This window comes from Humulus lupulus, chromosome 7 (genome assembly GCF_963169125.1).
Source record: "Humulus lupulus chromosome 7, drHumLupu1.1, whole genome shotgun sequence".
NCBI classification, from domain to species: domain Eukaryota; kingdom Viridiplantae; phylum Streptophyta; class Magnoliopsida; order Rosales; family Cannabaceae; genus Humulus; species Humulus lupulus.
In genome coordinates, this window is record NC_084799.1 from 25,780,069 (window position 1) to 25,798,023 (window position 17,955).

The window sequence follows — 17,955 nt, forward strand, 5'->3', positions numbered from 1 at the left end:
AAAAAAAATGGAAAAAAATGTTTATAATAAATAAAAAATAATTTTAAACACAATTCATATTATAAAAAAAATTACAAAACAACCAAAGAAAAATTTAATATAAAATTATTAATATAAAAAAATAAGCTAACAAAATAATAACCAAATTACAAACATACCATTCCAAAATAATAAAACTTGATTAAGAGTAAAACTGTGGCATAAATAAACTTTTATACAAAAATATGATAAAATAAACACATAAAAGTGAAAATTCTTAAAAAAAAAAGTCATAGATTAACTTTTTTGTAAAAAAAAAAGGTCATATTTTTGCATACTCTATTAAGAATCTCATATAAAATATAATTTCCTCTTTATTTATGGACCCACTTTAAGCTCATTTGAGGGCTTACGGTCATGAGTCGAGCCCTAGCCCATCTAGCTAAGTTGGCCTCTACAAATCTTGTGAAAGTTCAGCATACGAAACTTTGGGCCCACATGCTCTATGCAGTTCAAGGATCTCACAAAATATTCTTTACCTAAGGTAGCTACCTTGGTCAGGGTTGTCTAAGGTGACCCATAGGTCTATTATAGCAATTATATGAGTATGTGTGCATCATTACTTCATCAAGAGGATAGTCTTCCTGCTAGCTCTATATGTAATGATGCCTCATGCCACCCTCGTCCTGGAAAATCTAGGTATGACAGGCTGCAAATGTGACAACTTCTTACCTTAGTAAGTGGCTGAGCTCTTAAACTTATTATAGTTAGATGAGTAGAAAACATTAACAATCATACTCCACAACATCAATCACAATATATATAGATATATATATTCTCATAGAATATTTAGGCATGTCATTAATAAAATTTGGGTTAGAAAATTACCTCAATCATCATCGTTCATAGGGTGATTCATGACTGCATATTACGTGCCAAGAGAAGCTGAAAATAACAAGAGGAGCAATGGGTGTCTATGAACACTACTCTATTTTATTTCTCTCTAAACCATACATACACCACAACACGTATGCAAGGGTGTATCTCTCATTTTGTATGAACCTTAATGGGCCTAGTGAGCCTTGATACATAAAGAGAGGGAGAGTTAGATGTCTTGGCCTAATGGGTTGGCAGAAAGACGTTGAGAGCGTGCTCATGGGCCCCCGAGCATGTTAGTATGTTATCTCTGTTAGTATGTTATCTCCATCCCCTTATGGCCCAATCATAATACCATGCATATAAATATACAGTTATCGTAATATGATAATGACACTGAGTAAGCAACACTTAATTATGTTAGTCCAGATAAAATATTCTAACAAGAGCTTCTAATTTGCCTCCTGAAACTCGACCTCTAGGTGCTAGCTACGATCTAACAATTACTTTAAATCTTTCAAGTAGAAGTTTGAGATTTAAACTCTCACCCTACTATTACTTTATATCTTTCAGCAATTACTCCTTAATTTATGAGTGCACCCGGAAGAGCGATCCATGCATTTTAAAATCGTGATTTACTCATACTTATTGATATTCTAACTTTTCCATCATAGATCTTTGGGTAGGTATCGAACCTCGATTTCAAATCTCACTTCACTTGAAAGCGGAGTTCAAAACTAAGGAGTAAATATTATACCAATATTTTAATATATATATATATAACACAAATTAAGAATAGAAATAAAATATAATAATATTAAAAACTTAAATATTACAAAATTTAAAATTTAAATTACAAAAGAAAGAACAACAACAACTATTATTATTTAATTATGTTTATTAATATTTATTTATTTGTTAAATTAATTATTGATGATTTAAAGACAAATAGAATGTTTTTTTTAAGTAGTGGAGATAAAATAATAATTTAATGATTAAATATTTGAAATCAAGTTAAGGTTAGAGATAGCCTAAATTAGTGAGAAAGAGAAGAAGAGAAATTACAAATGATCTAATAGTTTTCAGATAATTATTTGTTATAAATAATAGATATATATATATATGGATGTCCAAATCTTTTCAATTAATTACCATTAATTATAATTACTATTCATTTTCTTTACTTTCCTAATCTATGACTCACATATTTGTATAAATAGAGGATCACCCAATTGAAATAAAGTACTCAGAAAATTCTCTCATTCACGCTGTCTCATCTCTTCTCCTATTTCTTTCTCTAGATTACATTATTTTATAATACGTTATCAGCACGAGTCTCTTACCAATGCATATTGTGTGTTAAAATTCTTAATCAGTTGTTTCAATGTCACGTTATTCTGAAAATATATATATGCACACACATATATATACGCGGTTGAAACTATTTCAAGCATTTGTAATTATATACATATATTATTTTATTTTGTTTGATTTTGTGAATTGATACGTGATATATATATATCTTTTAACATATCTAATATATTATTATACCCTATGTATATATATATATATATAATTGATATGCACTTGTTAGGACGCCTATATTATAGTATATATTTCTATAAGTTTTCTTTTGTATTATGTGCACGTTTACTGATCAATGCATACTTAATTCATTTTTTGACTTTTACATATATATGAGCATATCCCTCTATGGTAATTATTTATTGTTACATTTTCTATTTGCATATATTAGGTATAAACCTATATATAAAATTGATTCTTATAAATATCTTATTTTCTTTTTTTCTCCATCTTTTCTTTCTTGCATAATTATATATTTACATATATATATTTATTTATACGTGCCTTATTTTTTTTATGCTCTTTATTTATCTCATTCATATATTTTAAGTACATACATTTTATGCTTATTTTTCTAATACTTTAAATTTTACATTGATATAGTTTTCTTCATGGCAAATCTTGCAAAACTCGACTTTGTGGCACTTGATATTTTCGGAAGAAATTATTTATCGTGGATTCTTGAAGCTGAAATCCACTTAGATGCTATGGGTCTTGGAGACACCATCAAAAATCAAAATATTGAAACAAAACAAAATAAGGCCAAAGCTGTAATGCCCCAAAATCCCTAATGCGGTTTAATGGCTAGATTAGTAGGTCGGGAGGGCCATAATTGTTTTATTATGCCATTAAATGATTATATGCATGTTTATGTGAATTATATTATAATATGATGTTAAATGCATGCATGTGTGTCCACATTTGAATATTAGGGCATTTTGGTAATTTGGCCCGTTGAGGGCATATTTGTATATTTTGGTGCATGTTGTGATTTATGGATGAGATCCCATCATTATGGGGATATATTCGAGCTATTTGGCATGAGACGGCCTTAGATTGCAAATTAGCGGTTTTGTCATAACGGGGTCAATTATTGGGATATTGGATAATGAGAAAGTTTATTTGATGATATATTGGGAGATATTGAGATCAGGAGGAAATTCTGGGAGTTTTGACTATTTTTGTCTCCGCAGGATGTTTTTGGGACCCCGAGCATTAGATTTTAATTGAGGTTACTTAAGTCTGAAGTAGTCTGTCAGAAAGAGCATTACGTTAAAACACTTTCTCTCTCTCCCGTTAACCTTTGTGACCATTCGTGAAAATATCGAAGAAATCTTGAGTTCTAGGAGTCGAAATCAAGCGAGGATCGAAGCATAGCGATCCTAGGAAATATTAGAAGCTTCTTGACCGAATGATTTAGCAAGAAACAACCCAATCAAAGGTAATTCAAGCTTTAAGTTTTGAGTCTTAGAGTTTCTAAGCTTTGATTTGGATTTTGTGTATCAATAAGTTTTTTATTCGTTTGAGCCTCGGGATTTGATGATTTTGGATCATTGGGATACTTTGGAACTTTGATTTTTGGATTTTGAGATGTTTAGGTAGGTTTTTGGAAGGATTAAAATGTGAGAAAATGGAGTTATGGTTGGTTCCCGAGTGGGGGCCGCGGCACTGGGTAAGGTGCGCCGCGGCACTTGCTCTTGGTTTGGCTGGGGGTCGCGGCTCAAGGTTTTGGGGCCGTGGCTCATGAGGGTTTTTGAGGCCAAATGAGTGTTTTGATCATGGGAACTCAATTTTAGGCCTCGAGATCGTTCCTACTACCCGGTTTAGTGGGGTTCGATGTCGTGGAGGCTAGGTCTTGGTTCGGGAACCTTTGTTATTCATTTAATTGATGGAATCTCATATTTGGTTATGACTAGGTGACCGCTAAGGGATTAAAAGTCAGATCGTTCTCAAGGGTCGTTCTTTTACTCATTCTCGCTCGAATCAGAGGTAAGAAAACTGCACCCTGTGTATATGACATGCATGGTTGTTATAGAGGCATGTTGGCTGTTAAATGTGGACATTGATTGCATATTAAATGCTTAGCAAATCTTGCTTACTTGTGTATGGCATTGACTATTTAGAATTGGCATTGGTCGTGTATTACTGACCTAAGAGTTAGGAACAGCATAAGTGTCATGAACGCAGAACCGATAAAAGATTAGATCTAATCGATATCAGCGTTGAATGACTTTAGGAGCATTAATGCTGGACTGACCCTAAGGTCGATGAAAATTATAAGCGCTTGACTAGTCTAAGACTAGTTACTCAGAGCCAGGGCCTAAGGCCTAAGTGACTATTTTGTCACGTGGCTAGGGAGCAGAATCCCATGGTTGTGACTCTATGGTCATGCGGTAGGTTATGTTGGTGACTAGTTCATCAAACACCTATCTTGATAAGCTAGTGAAAATATCACTTATTTGTAAAGCCCAGGTGACCCTATCGTCGCATGGCTAATGGGAACGGAACCCACCTCAGTGACTTTTACAACTGTCACTCCTCAATTTTGGACTGAAAGTCCTAAATGATTATTATGATCATTGTTGATATTATATTCATGCAATTTTGTGTTTTCTTGCTGGGTCTTGGCTCATGAGTGCTATGTGGTATAGGTGAAGGGAAAGAAAAGCTCACCCAACTTTGAGTGGAGAGCTTAGGTAGTGGTGTGTACATATGTGGCCGCTTGACCACCACGACCAAGGAGTTCTCAGGAGAACTAGGGGGTTTACCCTATTTTTGCCGCTTAGATCGGCGGGTTGTAAATTTTATAATGTAGTGACCATTTTGCATTGTAAATAACTTATAAACGTTTTTATGGGCCCATGAACAGTTTTATGTTTTAAATAAAATATATCATTTCCTTTTGATTGGTTTCCACCTTAACCTATTAATAACACCTAGAAGCACGTTTTTAACCAAAGAACTCGGTTAGCGAGTTAAATTCATGGTTCAAAGTTCACCGTAACTGTCTTGGGGTAACCAGGGCGTTACAAAAGCTATGATTTTCCTCTGCCATCATCTCCATGAGGGGTTAAAGTCTGAATATTTAACAATAAAAGATCCTCTTACTCTTTGGAAAAATTTGAAAGAAAGATATGACCATTAGAAAACTGTCATACTGCAAAATGTTAAGAATGAATGGTTGCACCTGAGGTTGCAAGATTTCAAATCAGTAAGTGATTATAACTCTGCCATGTTTAATATCACTTCTAAGTTACTTTTGTGTGGAGAAAAAGTTACTGACTATGAAATGTTACAAAAACATATACTACTTTTTATGCCTCAAATGTGCTCCTGCAGCAGTAATATAGAGAACGGAATTTTAAAAAATATTCAGAATTGATTTCATGTCTTCTAGCAGTAGAAAAAAATAATGAACTTTTGATGAAAAATCATGAATCTCACCCAACTGGGTCTGCCCCACTCTCTGAAGCGAATGTTACAATATCTGACAATAATAGTCGTGGTCGTGGCCATAATCAAAGTCGTGGATGTGGTCGTGACTATAATCAAAGTCGCAGTCGCAGTCGAAACAATGTTTGACATCGTAATGGTCAGAATAACAACTCTTATACTCCAATGAAAAGCACAACTACTGAGATCAAGGGAAAATGTCCTCAAAATAATAATAGTAAAAATTCTAAAAACTTATGTTTCAGATGTGGTATGAAAGGACACTGGTCACATACCTGTCGTATGGCAAAACACCTTGTTAATCTTTATCAAACATCTGTGAAGGGGAAGGAGAAAAGTTTAGAAGAAAACTTTGCCTATCAAGATGATGATCTTTTCAAAGAGCCCTTGGATATTACACACTTGGATGTTGCAGATTTTTTTAATGAAGATCCCATTAATAGCAACATGAATATTTGTAATGGAGATGAGAATGTCTACAATTAGAGTCATTTTCTTTTCATTTATTTACTTGAAGGTGTTTTATTTTATTTGGGATGTTTATGTAATGAACTTTTTTTTGTTTAAGTATTTATATTTTAAACTTATCATTTTTTTGTTGTTGTTTTTGTTGGTTAATGAAGAAATGGAAATTTGTCATCTTATACATGATTCCACAAATAATGGTGAAGATATATGTTTGGTGGATAGTGCAACCACTCATACAATACTTAGAAGCGATAAATATTTTTCAAATTTAACAAGAATGGAGGCAAATATAAATACAATACCAGGCACTGCAAGTTTAATTGAAGGTTCTGGAAGAGCCATTATATTGATGCCTAGAGGAACAAAAATTAATATAGAAGATGCTTTATTATGCACCAAATCAAAAAGGAATATGTTAAGTTTTAAAGATATACGTTGTAATGAATATCATATTGAGACAATAGATGAAAATAATATTGAGTATCTTTGCATTACATCTATTGCTTCAAGAAAAAAGTGTTTATTAGAAAATTTTCCTGCTTTGTCTTCAGGTTTGTACGTTACACGTATAAGTACAATAGGAACTCATGTTATTGTGAACAAGAAGTTCACAAACCTGAAAAATTCATTTATTGTTTGGCATGACTGGTTAAGTCATCCCGGTTCAATCATGATGCGTAGAATTATAGAGAACTCACATGGTTATCCGTTGAAGAACCAGAAGATTCTATTATCCAATGAGTTCTCATATGCTGCTTATTCTCAAGGAAAGTTAGTCATTAAACCATCACCAATAAAAGTTGGAATTGAATCCCCTGGATTTCTTGAACGAATTCAGGGTGACATATGTGGGCCTATTAGCCCACCACGTGGACCATTTAGATATTTTATGGTATTTTTAGATGAATCAACTAGATGGTCACATGTTTGTTTATTATCTACTCGTAATGTAGCATTCGCAAGATTGCTTGCTTAGATAATTCGATTACGAGCACAATTTCCAGACTATGCAATCAAGACAATTCGTCTTGATAATGCTAGTGACTTTACAACACAGGCTTTTAATGATTATTGTATGTCAATAGGGATAAAAGTAGAACATCATGTTGCTCATGTACATACACAAAATGGTCTAGCAGAATCATTCATTAAACGCCTCTAGTTAATCACAAGACCATTACTTATGAGAACAAAACTCCCAAATTCAGCTTGGGGACATGCTATTTTACATGCTGCAACACTTGTACGTATTAGGCCGACATCTAAGAATCTTTGGTTGTATAGTATATGTTCTGATTGCTCCACCACAACGAACAAAGATTGGTCCTCAAAGGAGGCTCGGAATATATGTTGGGTATGAATCTCCGTCTATCATTAAATATCTTGAACCCACAACTGGAGATATATTTACGACACGTTTTGCTGATTGTCATTTTGATGAGACAAGTTTCCCAGCTTTAGGGGGAGGGGAAAAGAAACAGCTGGAAAAACAAATTACATGGAATGCACAATCATTAACTCAATTTGATCCTCATAAAAATCAATGTGAACTTGAATTTCAAAGAATAATTCATTTGCAAAATATTGCAAATCAATTACCAGATGCATTCACTGACCCAAAGAAAATTACAAAATCACATATTCCAGCTGAAAAGGCTCCAGCTCGAATTGAAGTCCCAGAAGGACAATTTGCTAATGAGACTAAAGCACGCTTGAAACGTGGTAGACCAATCAGTTCCAAAGATAAAAATTCTCGAAAAAGAAAAGGAGCAAATAATCAAGATGGTCCTAATGAAGAGGCTGATAATTTCGAGGAAGATGTTGACATAAACAAATCTCTTGAAGAGATTCAGGTACCTGAAAATATTAGAAACAATGAGATCTCAATAAATTATGTTAACACAAGGAAAGAATTGGACCAACTTGAAGTAGTTGTTGACAATGTTTTTGCTTATAGTGTTGTGCTAGAAATGGTAAATGAAAACGAGGATCTAGAACCTAAATCTATCAAAGAATGTCAAAATAGAAAAGATTGGCCAAATTGGAAAGAAGCAATTCAAGCATAATTAAAGTCACTTGCTAAACACAAAGTATTTGGACCTATAGTCCAAACACCTGAAGGTGTGAAACCTGTTGGATACAAATGGGTATTTGTACGAAAAAGAAATGAGAAAAATGAAGTTGTAAGATACAAAGCAAGACTTGTAGCACAAGGATTTTCTCAAAGACTAGGTATTGATTATGAAGAGACATATTCTCCTGTGGTGAATGCAATAGCATTAAGATATTTGGTTAGCCTGGCTGCTAGTGAAAAACTTGATATGCGTTTAATGGATGTAGTCACAACTTATTTGTATGGATCACTAAATAGTGATATTTACATGAAAATCCCTGAAGGATTCAAGATGCCTGATGCATATAATTCAAGCCTCGAGAAATGTGCTTAATTAAATTACAAAGATCATTGTATGGACTAAAACAATCAGGCAATCAGATTAATGAATATTTAATAAAGGAATGATATACAAATGATCCTATTTGCCCATGTGTTTTTATAAAAAAATTCAAGTTCTGAGCTTGTTATCATTGCTGTTTATGTTGATGACTTGAATATTATTGGAACTCTTGAAAACTTTCAGAAGTTGTAGAATATTTAAAGAAAGAGTTCGAGATGAAAGATTTTGGAAAAACAAATTTTTGTCTTGGTTTACAAATTGAGCATTTAAAAAATGGGATTTTCATTCATCAATCAATTTATGTTGAAAAGATTTTAAAACGGTTTTATATGGATAAATCACACCCATTGAGTAGCCCAATGGTAGTTAGATCACTTGATGTGAAAAAAGACCCTTTCCGACCTAGAGAAGAACATGAAAAGCTCCTTGGTCCTGAAGTACCATATCTTAGTGCAATAAGAGCATTAATGTATCTTGCTAACTGTACAAGACCTGATATAACATTTTCTATCAATTTATTAGCAAGATTAATTCTGCTCCAACATATAGACATTGGAAAGGGATTAAGCACATACTTCGCTGTCTTCAGGGTACTATTGATAAATGATTGTTCTATTCTAATAATTGTGGGTCACAACTAATTGGCTACGCAGATGCAGGATATTTATCTAATCCACATAAGGCTAGATCTCAAACAAACTATTTGTTCACATGCGGTGACACTGCTATATCTTGGCGGTCAACAAAGCAAACTCTGGTGGCTACTTCCTCAAATCATGCTGAGATACTTGCAATTCACAAGGCAAATTGAGAATATGTATAGTTAAGATTAATGACACAACATATTCGGGGAACATGTGGATTAACAACCAATACAGAAGTGTCAATAGTTCTCTATGAAGGTAATGCTACTTGCATCGCTCAACTGAAAGGAGAGTACATTACAGAAGATAGAACTAAACACATTTTACCAAAATTCTTCTTTACACACAATCTTCAAGAGAATGGTGATATCGTTGTTCAACAAATTCGATCAAGTGACAATCTTGCAGATTTATTCACAAAATCATTACCAACATCAGTATTCGAGAAGATGGTTCACAAGATCAAAGTGATTTCATACTGCACTCTTTTTTCCTTGACCGAGTTTTTTGTCCTACTGACTTTTTTTTTGTCAAAAATTTTAACGAGGTAATTATTATGGACATTCAAGGGAGAGTATTATAAATAATAAATATATATATATATGGATGACAAAATCTTTTCAATTAATTATAATTACCATTCATTTTCTTTAGTTTCATAATCTATCACTCACATATTTGTAAAAATAGGAGATCACCCCGTTGAAATAAAATACTTAAAAAAATTTCTGATTGGCTTTGACCTTGACTTATCTCTTCTCCTGTTACTTTCTCTATATTATATTATTTTATAATATTATTGATATTTTTTTAATAAATTGAAAAAGGGAAACCGCTTGGTATCTACTTGAATATGACGCGGTAGCGATTGATCTTCTTTCTTTCTTTTAATTACTTCGGAAGTTTTCAATTAAATAAATTAAAAATTCAGATTCATCGGCACCAGTATAAGAATAAGAAAATAATAATAAAGTAAAAAGATTGTTGATCTGACCTTGCAATTTTCTTTAATTTCTTCAATGACTCAACCATTTTTCATTTGTTCCATTCTTGTATTTCTACGTTGTTCTTTTTTTAATGTCAAATCATCTATTGACTACCAAAACTCTACTATATTATTAAACACGCCCAACTTTCCCACTGCTAATGATAATCCCATGTGCGGTGTCAAAAGACCCTTCTGGACATAGTTAGCTCTTACAAACATTGCCTTTGCCTTCCAAAGCGTGTACGCAACCAAAATATATATGTGATATCCTTCCTAATCGCATTTTAAGAAAATTTACATCAAAGAGGACAAGAAGAAAAAAGGATATTTCTCCGCAAAAGAAAAGGAAAGCACCACCACACACCACCACATCTAAAGGCCAAGTTGTCCTCTCGCCACGCCACGCCCACCCGCCTTATGCTGATCTGTCAACTTTTAAATGCCAAGTTGGTAGCTTTAAAATTGATCCATTAAACCTACTAGTCTACTACTATTTATCCACTTTTCAAACAAGCTAGCTTCTTTCACCATAATTTCAACACTTTCTTTTTCAATTTAAATCTATATATACGTACACAACTACTCCACCACAAGTATTTTTCAATTTAAAGTGCTTTTGAGATAAAGAGATTTTGGAATCAAGAAGAAAAAGAATATGGCGAGCTCCCTTAATCTTCCGGAAGAGTTGATCATAGAGATCATGTCATGGCTTCCTCCTGAGTCTTTGATCCAATTCAAGTGCGTTGGCAAGTATTGGTACAAGCTCGTGAATTTCCTTCTCGAGGATCCATCTTTCGTCGCTAAACATCTCCGAAACCAAAACGACAGCAATATCTTCTCCTCTCCAAACATTGCCGTGAGTTGTCTACACATATACGACACCCCAGTTTACAGCTACAAAGAGCTTTTCGCTTTGATCTCGCTTTCGAATTCCAACCAAAACGACACCGATTCTTCTGTCGCCGAAGACTTGAACCTTCCAATCATACCGGGCGAGAAGGATATGAGTTGCCTCACGGTAAGTCATTGCAACGGTATCGTTTGTGTTGCCGATTACTATCACAACATTATCTTATCCAATCAGGCTATGAAAAAATCCCGGGTTTTGCCCAAACCCGGTCTCATGGGTCGGTTCGTATTGCAAGGAGTCGGGTTCGGGTATGATTCCGGGAGCAATGACTATAAAGTCGTCAGGTTTGGGCGTGACCATTCTCTTTATCCGAGAGCTGAGGTTTACAGCTTGAGATTCGACTCATGGAAAGAGATTGGAATCGATTCCGGGACCGATTACTTTCCGAGTCTTCACATCGACACTTACTTCAATGGAGCTTTCTACTGGCTCATGTCGGGGCCGAGGTTCATGATCCAGTCTTTCGACATGTCCGATGAGGTGTTCCGTACCGAGCCGTTGCCGGAAATTCTTCAAACGGCGAAGTCGCAGTGGATGAGCCTCGGGGTTTGGAATGATTCCGTTGCTCTCTTTTTCTGTCCTGGAGGTAAAGGAACTCCGGTCACTGTTGATATTTGGGTCATGAAGGAATGTGTTAATGGGCGTCATTCTTGGAAGAAGGGTTTGACAATTGGGCCTTTTAAAGGAATTGATTGCCCATTGGGCTTTTGTAATGAAGAAGAGTTTGTCATGAGATCTGCCAACTATAAGGAGGTAGTGTCTTACAACGTTCGCACCCATAATCTCAGGAATATAAAGGTAGAAGGTTTGGATGGAATTGGGTGTCGAGCTTTTTCTTACGTGAAGAGTTTGGTTTCCGTACAAACAAATAAGGAATGAGATAGGAGAGAGCCTTCTCCTTTACTTTATTTTTTGCTTTGTATTGTACAAAGGAGTTTATTTATTTATTGTTACTTGCACTTTTGATTATGCTTATGGATATGTAAAGTACATGATATGTAATGTCTATATTATAAGTTTCTAAATTCTAATGAGTATACCTTATCTTTATTCGATCAACTTACTTTTTGGTTTACTAGAGAAAGAAAAAATAATCGGAATACATTCCGGGACCGACATACATTTTTTTTAATAAAAAATGTTTTTATATATTGATAAAAATACTTTGATGTGTTTGGTATGAGTTTGGTTTTTTTGAAGATGGTGATGTCAAATTTATCAGTAAATTTATAATTAATAGTTTGGAAGTTTGTATTTTCAAATGTATCTTATTTGATTTGAGGGTACCTCATACCAAATACTGCTGAACGAAATGAACAAAAACAGTGGAGGATATTCGTAGTAGTTTTCTTGTTAATGAATCATGTTATTACTTACTACTATCCTGATAATTATGCAAAGACACAATCCCAAAAGAGAGATAGCAAAAAGATGAAGAGAGAAAAGGGAGGCTAGAGTATATTGCAAAATATAGAGAATGTATTCTAGATTACAAAACTAATAAGCCAAGCCTTTTATATAAGGCAAAAGATATAAAATAACAATAATTAAGAAAAGACTAAAATGCCCTCAAATAATAACTCTAACACCCCCCCTCAAACTCACGATGCAGCAACAATAAGCATCGAGAGTTTGCCAACTAGAAATTGAAAACGAGAAATAGAATGAGACTTAGTAAAGAAGTCAGCAATCTGTAAAGAAGAAGGAACAAAAGGCAAAGTGATAGTGCCAAGCTTCAGGTGGTGGCGAGTGAAGTGACAATCAATCTCAATGTGCTTGGTGCGTTCATGAAAAACTGAGTTGTGAGCAATCTGGATGGCACTCTGATTGTCACAATACATAGGAGTGGGTTGAGAATGGCATACACCCATATCTACAAGCAGCCATCTTAACCAAACAATTTCTTTGGTAGTAGATGACATAGCGCGGTACTCTGCTTCAGTGGAAGATTGGGAGACAACAGTTTGTTTCTTACTTTTCCAAGAAATAAGAGAATCACCCAAAAAGATACAGAAACCAGTAACAGACTTCCGATCCGTGGGATCACGACCATGATCAGCATCAGAGTATGCACGCAGCTCCAAGGAAGAAGTGGAGGGAAACAAAAGGCTTTGAAAGATAGTACCCCGAAGATACCTCAAAATGCGAAGAACAGCTGCCCAGTGAACAGTAGTAGGAGAGGCAACAAATTGACTAACAATGTGAACAGCATATGCAATGTCAGGGCGAGTGATAGTGAGATAAACCAAACTGCCAACAATAGTGCGATACAAAGTAGGATCATGCAAGGGAGTGCCATCAGAAGGAGAATACTGAACATTGAGCTCAAAAGGAGTGGCAACTACTTTTGTATCTGTAAGACGAGCACGGTCAATAATGTCAGAAGTGTATTTTGACTGAGAAAGAAGATAGCCTTTTGGGGAGAAGGCAACTTCAATACCCAGAAAATACCGAAGAGGCCCCAAATCCTTCATCTCAAACTGAGAAGCTAATTGAGACTTTAACACTGCAATTCCATCTAAATCATCACCAGTAATGATCATATCATCAACATATAAGGAAAGAAGAATACGACCTGCATTGGTACACTTAACAAATAGTGCTGAGTCATGATTACTTGAGAGAAACCCAAGAGAAGTAATAACATTGGAGAACTTCTCAAACCATGCTCGAGGAGCCTGTTTGAGACCATACAGAGCTTTCTTAAGCTTACAAACTTCTCCATGATTGTGAGGGACCCCAGGAGGAGGAACCATGTAGATCTCTTCATGTAAATCGCCATTCAAGAAAGCATTCTTAACATCCAACTGAGATATATTCCACTGACGAGCAGATGCAACTGCTATAAGAGCACGGACAGTAGTCATTTTTGCAACAGGAGCAAAAGTTTCCTCAAAATCCATACCATACTGTTGAGAAAATCCCTTAGCTACCAATCTAGCTTTGTAGCGTTCAACAGACCCATCAGACTTGGTCTTGATTTTATAAACCCAACGAGAACCAATTGTATGTTTACCAGGAGGTAAAGATACCAAATCCCAAGTATCTGTCTTGTGCAAAGCTGAAAGTTCCTCATTCATAGCATGCTGCCAAAGAGGGTCAGTAACTGCTTCTTTATAGGATAAAGGCTCAGAGAGACAATGAATAGACGCTAAAAACGAAGTGAAAGGGATAGAATAAGACGAATAAACAAAATGTGGTAGTTTAGTAGACTTACGAGTGCGCTGAGGATAGCGAGGAGGATCTACAGTATCAGAAGGATCTAGAACAGCTGTAGGCGGAGGTGTTTCAGAAATGTCAGCCTGCGAAAAACCAGTATCAATAGCTCGAGACCTGCGAGAGTAATGAAGTGGAAAAGGGACTATAGGAGCAGGAGAAGATTCAGACTCTACAATTTGAGGAACTTGAGGAGAAGAGGTACTTGTATGCTCACAAAAAGGATCAATATGAATAAGATCTGATTTGGTCAAGTTGTGAGTAGTGCCAGGAATAGAAAAGAAGGGTATATGCTCAAGAAAAACAACATGGCGAGATACATATAATTTTTGAGAAGTTGGATCAAAACAACGATATCCTTTTTGGCCATCACCATAACCAAGGAACACACAAAGTGCAGAGCGTGATGACAGTTTTGTACGCTCTACACTAGGACGAAGAACAAAGCAAGTAGAACCAAAGACTCTCAAAGAAGAATAATCAGGGATATGTCCATATAGTTTTTCAAAAGGGGACAAACCTGAAGTGATTGAAGATGGAATCTTATTAATAAGGTTGACTGCAGTGAGAACTGCTTCTCCCCAAAACTGACTAGGGACAGATGAGGACAACAAAAGAGAACGAGCAGTTTCAATAACGTGTCTATGCTTTCTTTCAGCAACACCATTTTGTTCAGGGGTATCTGTACAAGAAGTTTGATACACAGTTCCATCTAAAGCAAGCAAATTACAGAATTTATTTGAAGTATATTCACCACCTTGATCACATCTAAAACATTTAATAACAGAAGCATGTTGAGTTTTTACATAAGCTCGAAAACGATCATAAATATCATAGAAATCAGAACGACATTTCATTAGAAAAACCCAACAAAATCGAGTGTGATCATCAACAAAAGAGACATAATATCTAGACCCTCCTTTTGTAGCAATAGGAGAGGGTCCCCACACATCAGAATGAACTAAGTCAAAAGGTGCAACAGAACATGAAGTACTTTTACTGAAAGGTAAAGCAGAAAATTTTGCAAGTTTACAACCACTACAATCAGAAATATCATGAACTTGCAAATCTCCTAAGGTTCCTGTAGAAGCTAAGAATCTTAAACGGGAAGCTGAAACCTGACCAAGGCGAGAGTGCCATAAATAAAAACTAGACGATGATGGAGACAATCGAAAGGAAGACAGATCAACACTAGGAGCTGCAAATACTGGTAATCTCAGCTCATCCAAAACATATAAACCCCCCTGCCTACGGCCGGTCCCAATCAGCTTCTGAGACTGCGGATCCTGCACATGACAAGAGGTAGAAGAAAAAGACACTAAGTAACCAGAATCACACAATTGACCAACAGATACAAGGTTTAGTGAAAGCTTAGGAATATGGTAAACATTAGGAAGCGATAAATGATGACTGACAACAGAACCAACACCTGCTAATGGCATAGGAGTACCATCAGCAGTCATGACAGGCACAGATGATGCAGGACACAAGGAAACAAAAGATTTCGAATGTGGAGACATATGGTGCGAGGCTCCAGAATCTAAAATCCATGTAGAGGATGTCATACCTGAAGAGCTAGTAGGGGGCTGACCTACCGAAGAAGAGGCGGACATGGCATGTGGCTGCATGGTAAGAAACTTCTGAAACTGTTCTGAGAGGGCAGCAAGAGCAGGATTGGAAGATGAGGCCCCAAAATCATACGAGTCAGATGGAGGTACAGTAGCAGCAGCATTAAATTGCGGAGGACGGTATGGTCGAGGTTGTGAGTGGTTGCCAAACTGTGGTTGGCTACCATAATGAGGCGGTTGATTACCGAATTGAGGAGGTCTGAGTTGATGTCTTTGTTGCTGAGGTGCACGATTTACTAATTTAGGACACTGAGCCTTCCAGTGACCTTTTTGTTTGCAAAAGCTGCATTCATCAACTCCAACCTTTGTGTGAGGTTTATTCTCATGGTGAGTAAAGTGTCGAGGAGGAACTACCAAAACAGAGGGACTGGGTGCTGGGAGGATGCCTTTTCCTGCTTGAGACTTAAGACGAATTTCATCTGCCAACAATTCACTAACTACTGAATCAACCGAAGGAAGTGGAGAACGATGCAAAATAGAGCCACGGAGTCCCTCAAAGTCATCACGAAGTGCCATCAAAAACTGAACCAATCGTTGTTCCTCCCTACGAGCAATATATGGTGCAAAAGCTCGTAATTCTGCAGATTCAGTAAGGGCCAACTGATCCCATAGATCTGTCATAACTGAATAGAACTCTTGAATACTCATATCTTTCTGTTCAAGAGCTCTAATATCTGATTCTAATTGATATTGTTTTGCAAAGTTAGACTGAGTATACAGCCTTGCAAGATGGTCCCAAACTTCCTTCGCTGTTTCATACTTGGCTAGTTGGGTACCTATGGAGTGTTCTACAGAGTTGTTTATCCAAGTAATAATTTTTGAATTATCCACTTCCCAATTTTCTAGCAAAGTTGCATAATCCGCTTTGTCATTTGTTGGTTTAACCAAAGTTCCAGAAACATAACCCCACATCTTTTTCCCTTTCAAATTTTTTTTCATCACATAGTTCCAATAAGAATAATTCTTTCCATCTAACCTCACACTAATGGATTGAAGGGAATCATCTCTATTACTTGCCATTTCAGAAACAAATTTCCAAATGCTATCTCAGACAAAAGTTCCCAAATTCTGCAATCTGACGAAACCCTAAAATTTCAGAATGAACACGAAAATCACATACCGAGTTACTGCAAAGATGCTTCGACCCGGGCAGGTGGCGCGCTGCCCCCTGCAACCCCCCAGCCAACTCACAGTGGAGTTGGATCCGCAAAAGCTATGGTTACGCTTAAGAAATTCAATTCCATAAATCCTTCTCTGATACCATGATAATTATGCAAAGACACAATCCCAAAAGAGAGATAGCAAAAAGATGAAGAGAGAAAAGGGAGGCTAGAGTATATTGCAAAATATAGAGAATGTATTCTAGATTACAAAACTAATAAGCCAAGCCTTTTATATAAGACAAAAGATATAAAATAACAATAATTAAGAAAAAACTAAAATGCCCTCAAATAATAACTCTAACACATCCAACAACTTAACCGTATCTTCCAACTCCACTCATTTTTCTTTTGGTTTTTAATTTTTAGGAATAAGGTTGACCGATCCAAATCCCAATTATGCAATTAAAGAATAAAGTTGCCGTGTTCAATTAGTTTATGAGAATTTTGTAAATTGGTTGGCTGCTCGTCCGTCAATATATATTTTGCATTTTTTATTTTAGTTATACTTTTGCCGACTAGTTTCTTATTTTATGACTAAAGTATTTAAGAAATCGGAACAACATGTCATGTATTTGGGGGTTTTTTAATAGAATAGATGGTTTTCCCGTTAAAAATAAATAAATAAATGACAGGTGCTTTACTACTTTACTCTTCTTTTTGGAAATGGCCAAAGTCGGATTATTATTATTATTATTATTATTATATATACACTTATACTATAGGTAAGTTGGAAAAAATTTCATAAATATGAAAAAAATAAATAATATTTTGGTTATATATATATAGGGATTTATACTTTTGATTATGTG

The 17,955-nt window shown here is 35.5% G+C and overlaps 2 protein-coding genes across 2 annotated transcripts; one reads left to right on the forward strand and one right to left on the reverse strand.

The window, feature by feature from the left end:
- The first annotated feature begins 10,649 nt into the window (after positions 1 to 10,649).
- On the forward strand, positions 10,650 to 12,198 carry LOC133790996 (F-box/kelch-repeat protein At3g06240-like). Its single transcript, XM_062228872.1, has one exon. The coding sequence runs from the start codon at positions 10,885 to 10,887 to the stop codon at positions 12,016 to 12,018; it is 1,134 nt and encodes a 377-aa protein (XP_062084856.1). The 5' UTR covers positions 10,650 to 10,884; the 3' UTR covers positions 12,019 to 12,198.
- Positions 12,199 to 15,184: 2,986 nt separating this feature from the next.
- Positions 15,185 to 17,106, reverse strand: LOC133790997 (uncharacterized). Its single transcript, XM_062228873.1, has 2 exons — positions 15,923 to 17,106; positions 15,185 to 15,641 (listed from the first exon to the last, which is right to left on the reverse strand). Exons 1-2 carry the CDS (start codon positions 17,001 to 17,003, stop codon positions 15,604 to 15,606), a joined length of 1,119 nt encoding a protein of 372 aa, XP_062084857.1. The 5' UTR covers positions 17,004 to 17,106; the 3' UTR covers positions 15,185 to 15,603.
- Between the last annotated feature and the right edge of the window lie 849 nt (positions 17,107 to 17,955).

Coding starts and splice junctions, on each gene's coding strand:
- LOC133790996 (XM_062228872.1), top strand. CDS start 10,885: ATGGCGAGCTCCCTTAATCTTCCGGAAGAGTTGATCATAGAGATCATG.
- LOC133790997 (XM_062228873.1), bottom strand. CDS start 17,003: ATGGCAAGTAATAGAGATGATTCCCTTCAATCCATTAGTGTGAGGTTA. Junction 15,642..15,922: donor GCCCCCTACTAGCTCTTCAG/GTATGACATCCT, acceptor TGTCATGTGCAG/GATCCGCAGTCTCAGAAGCT.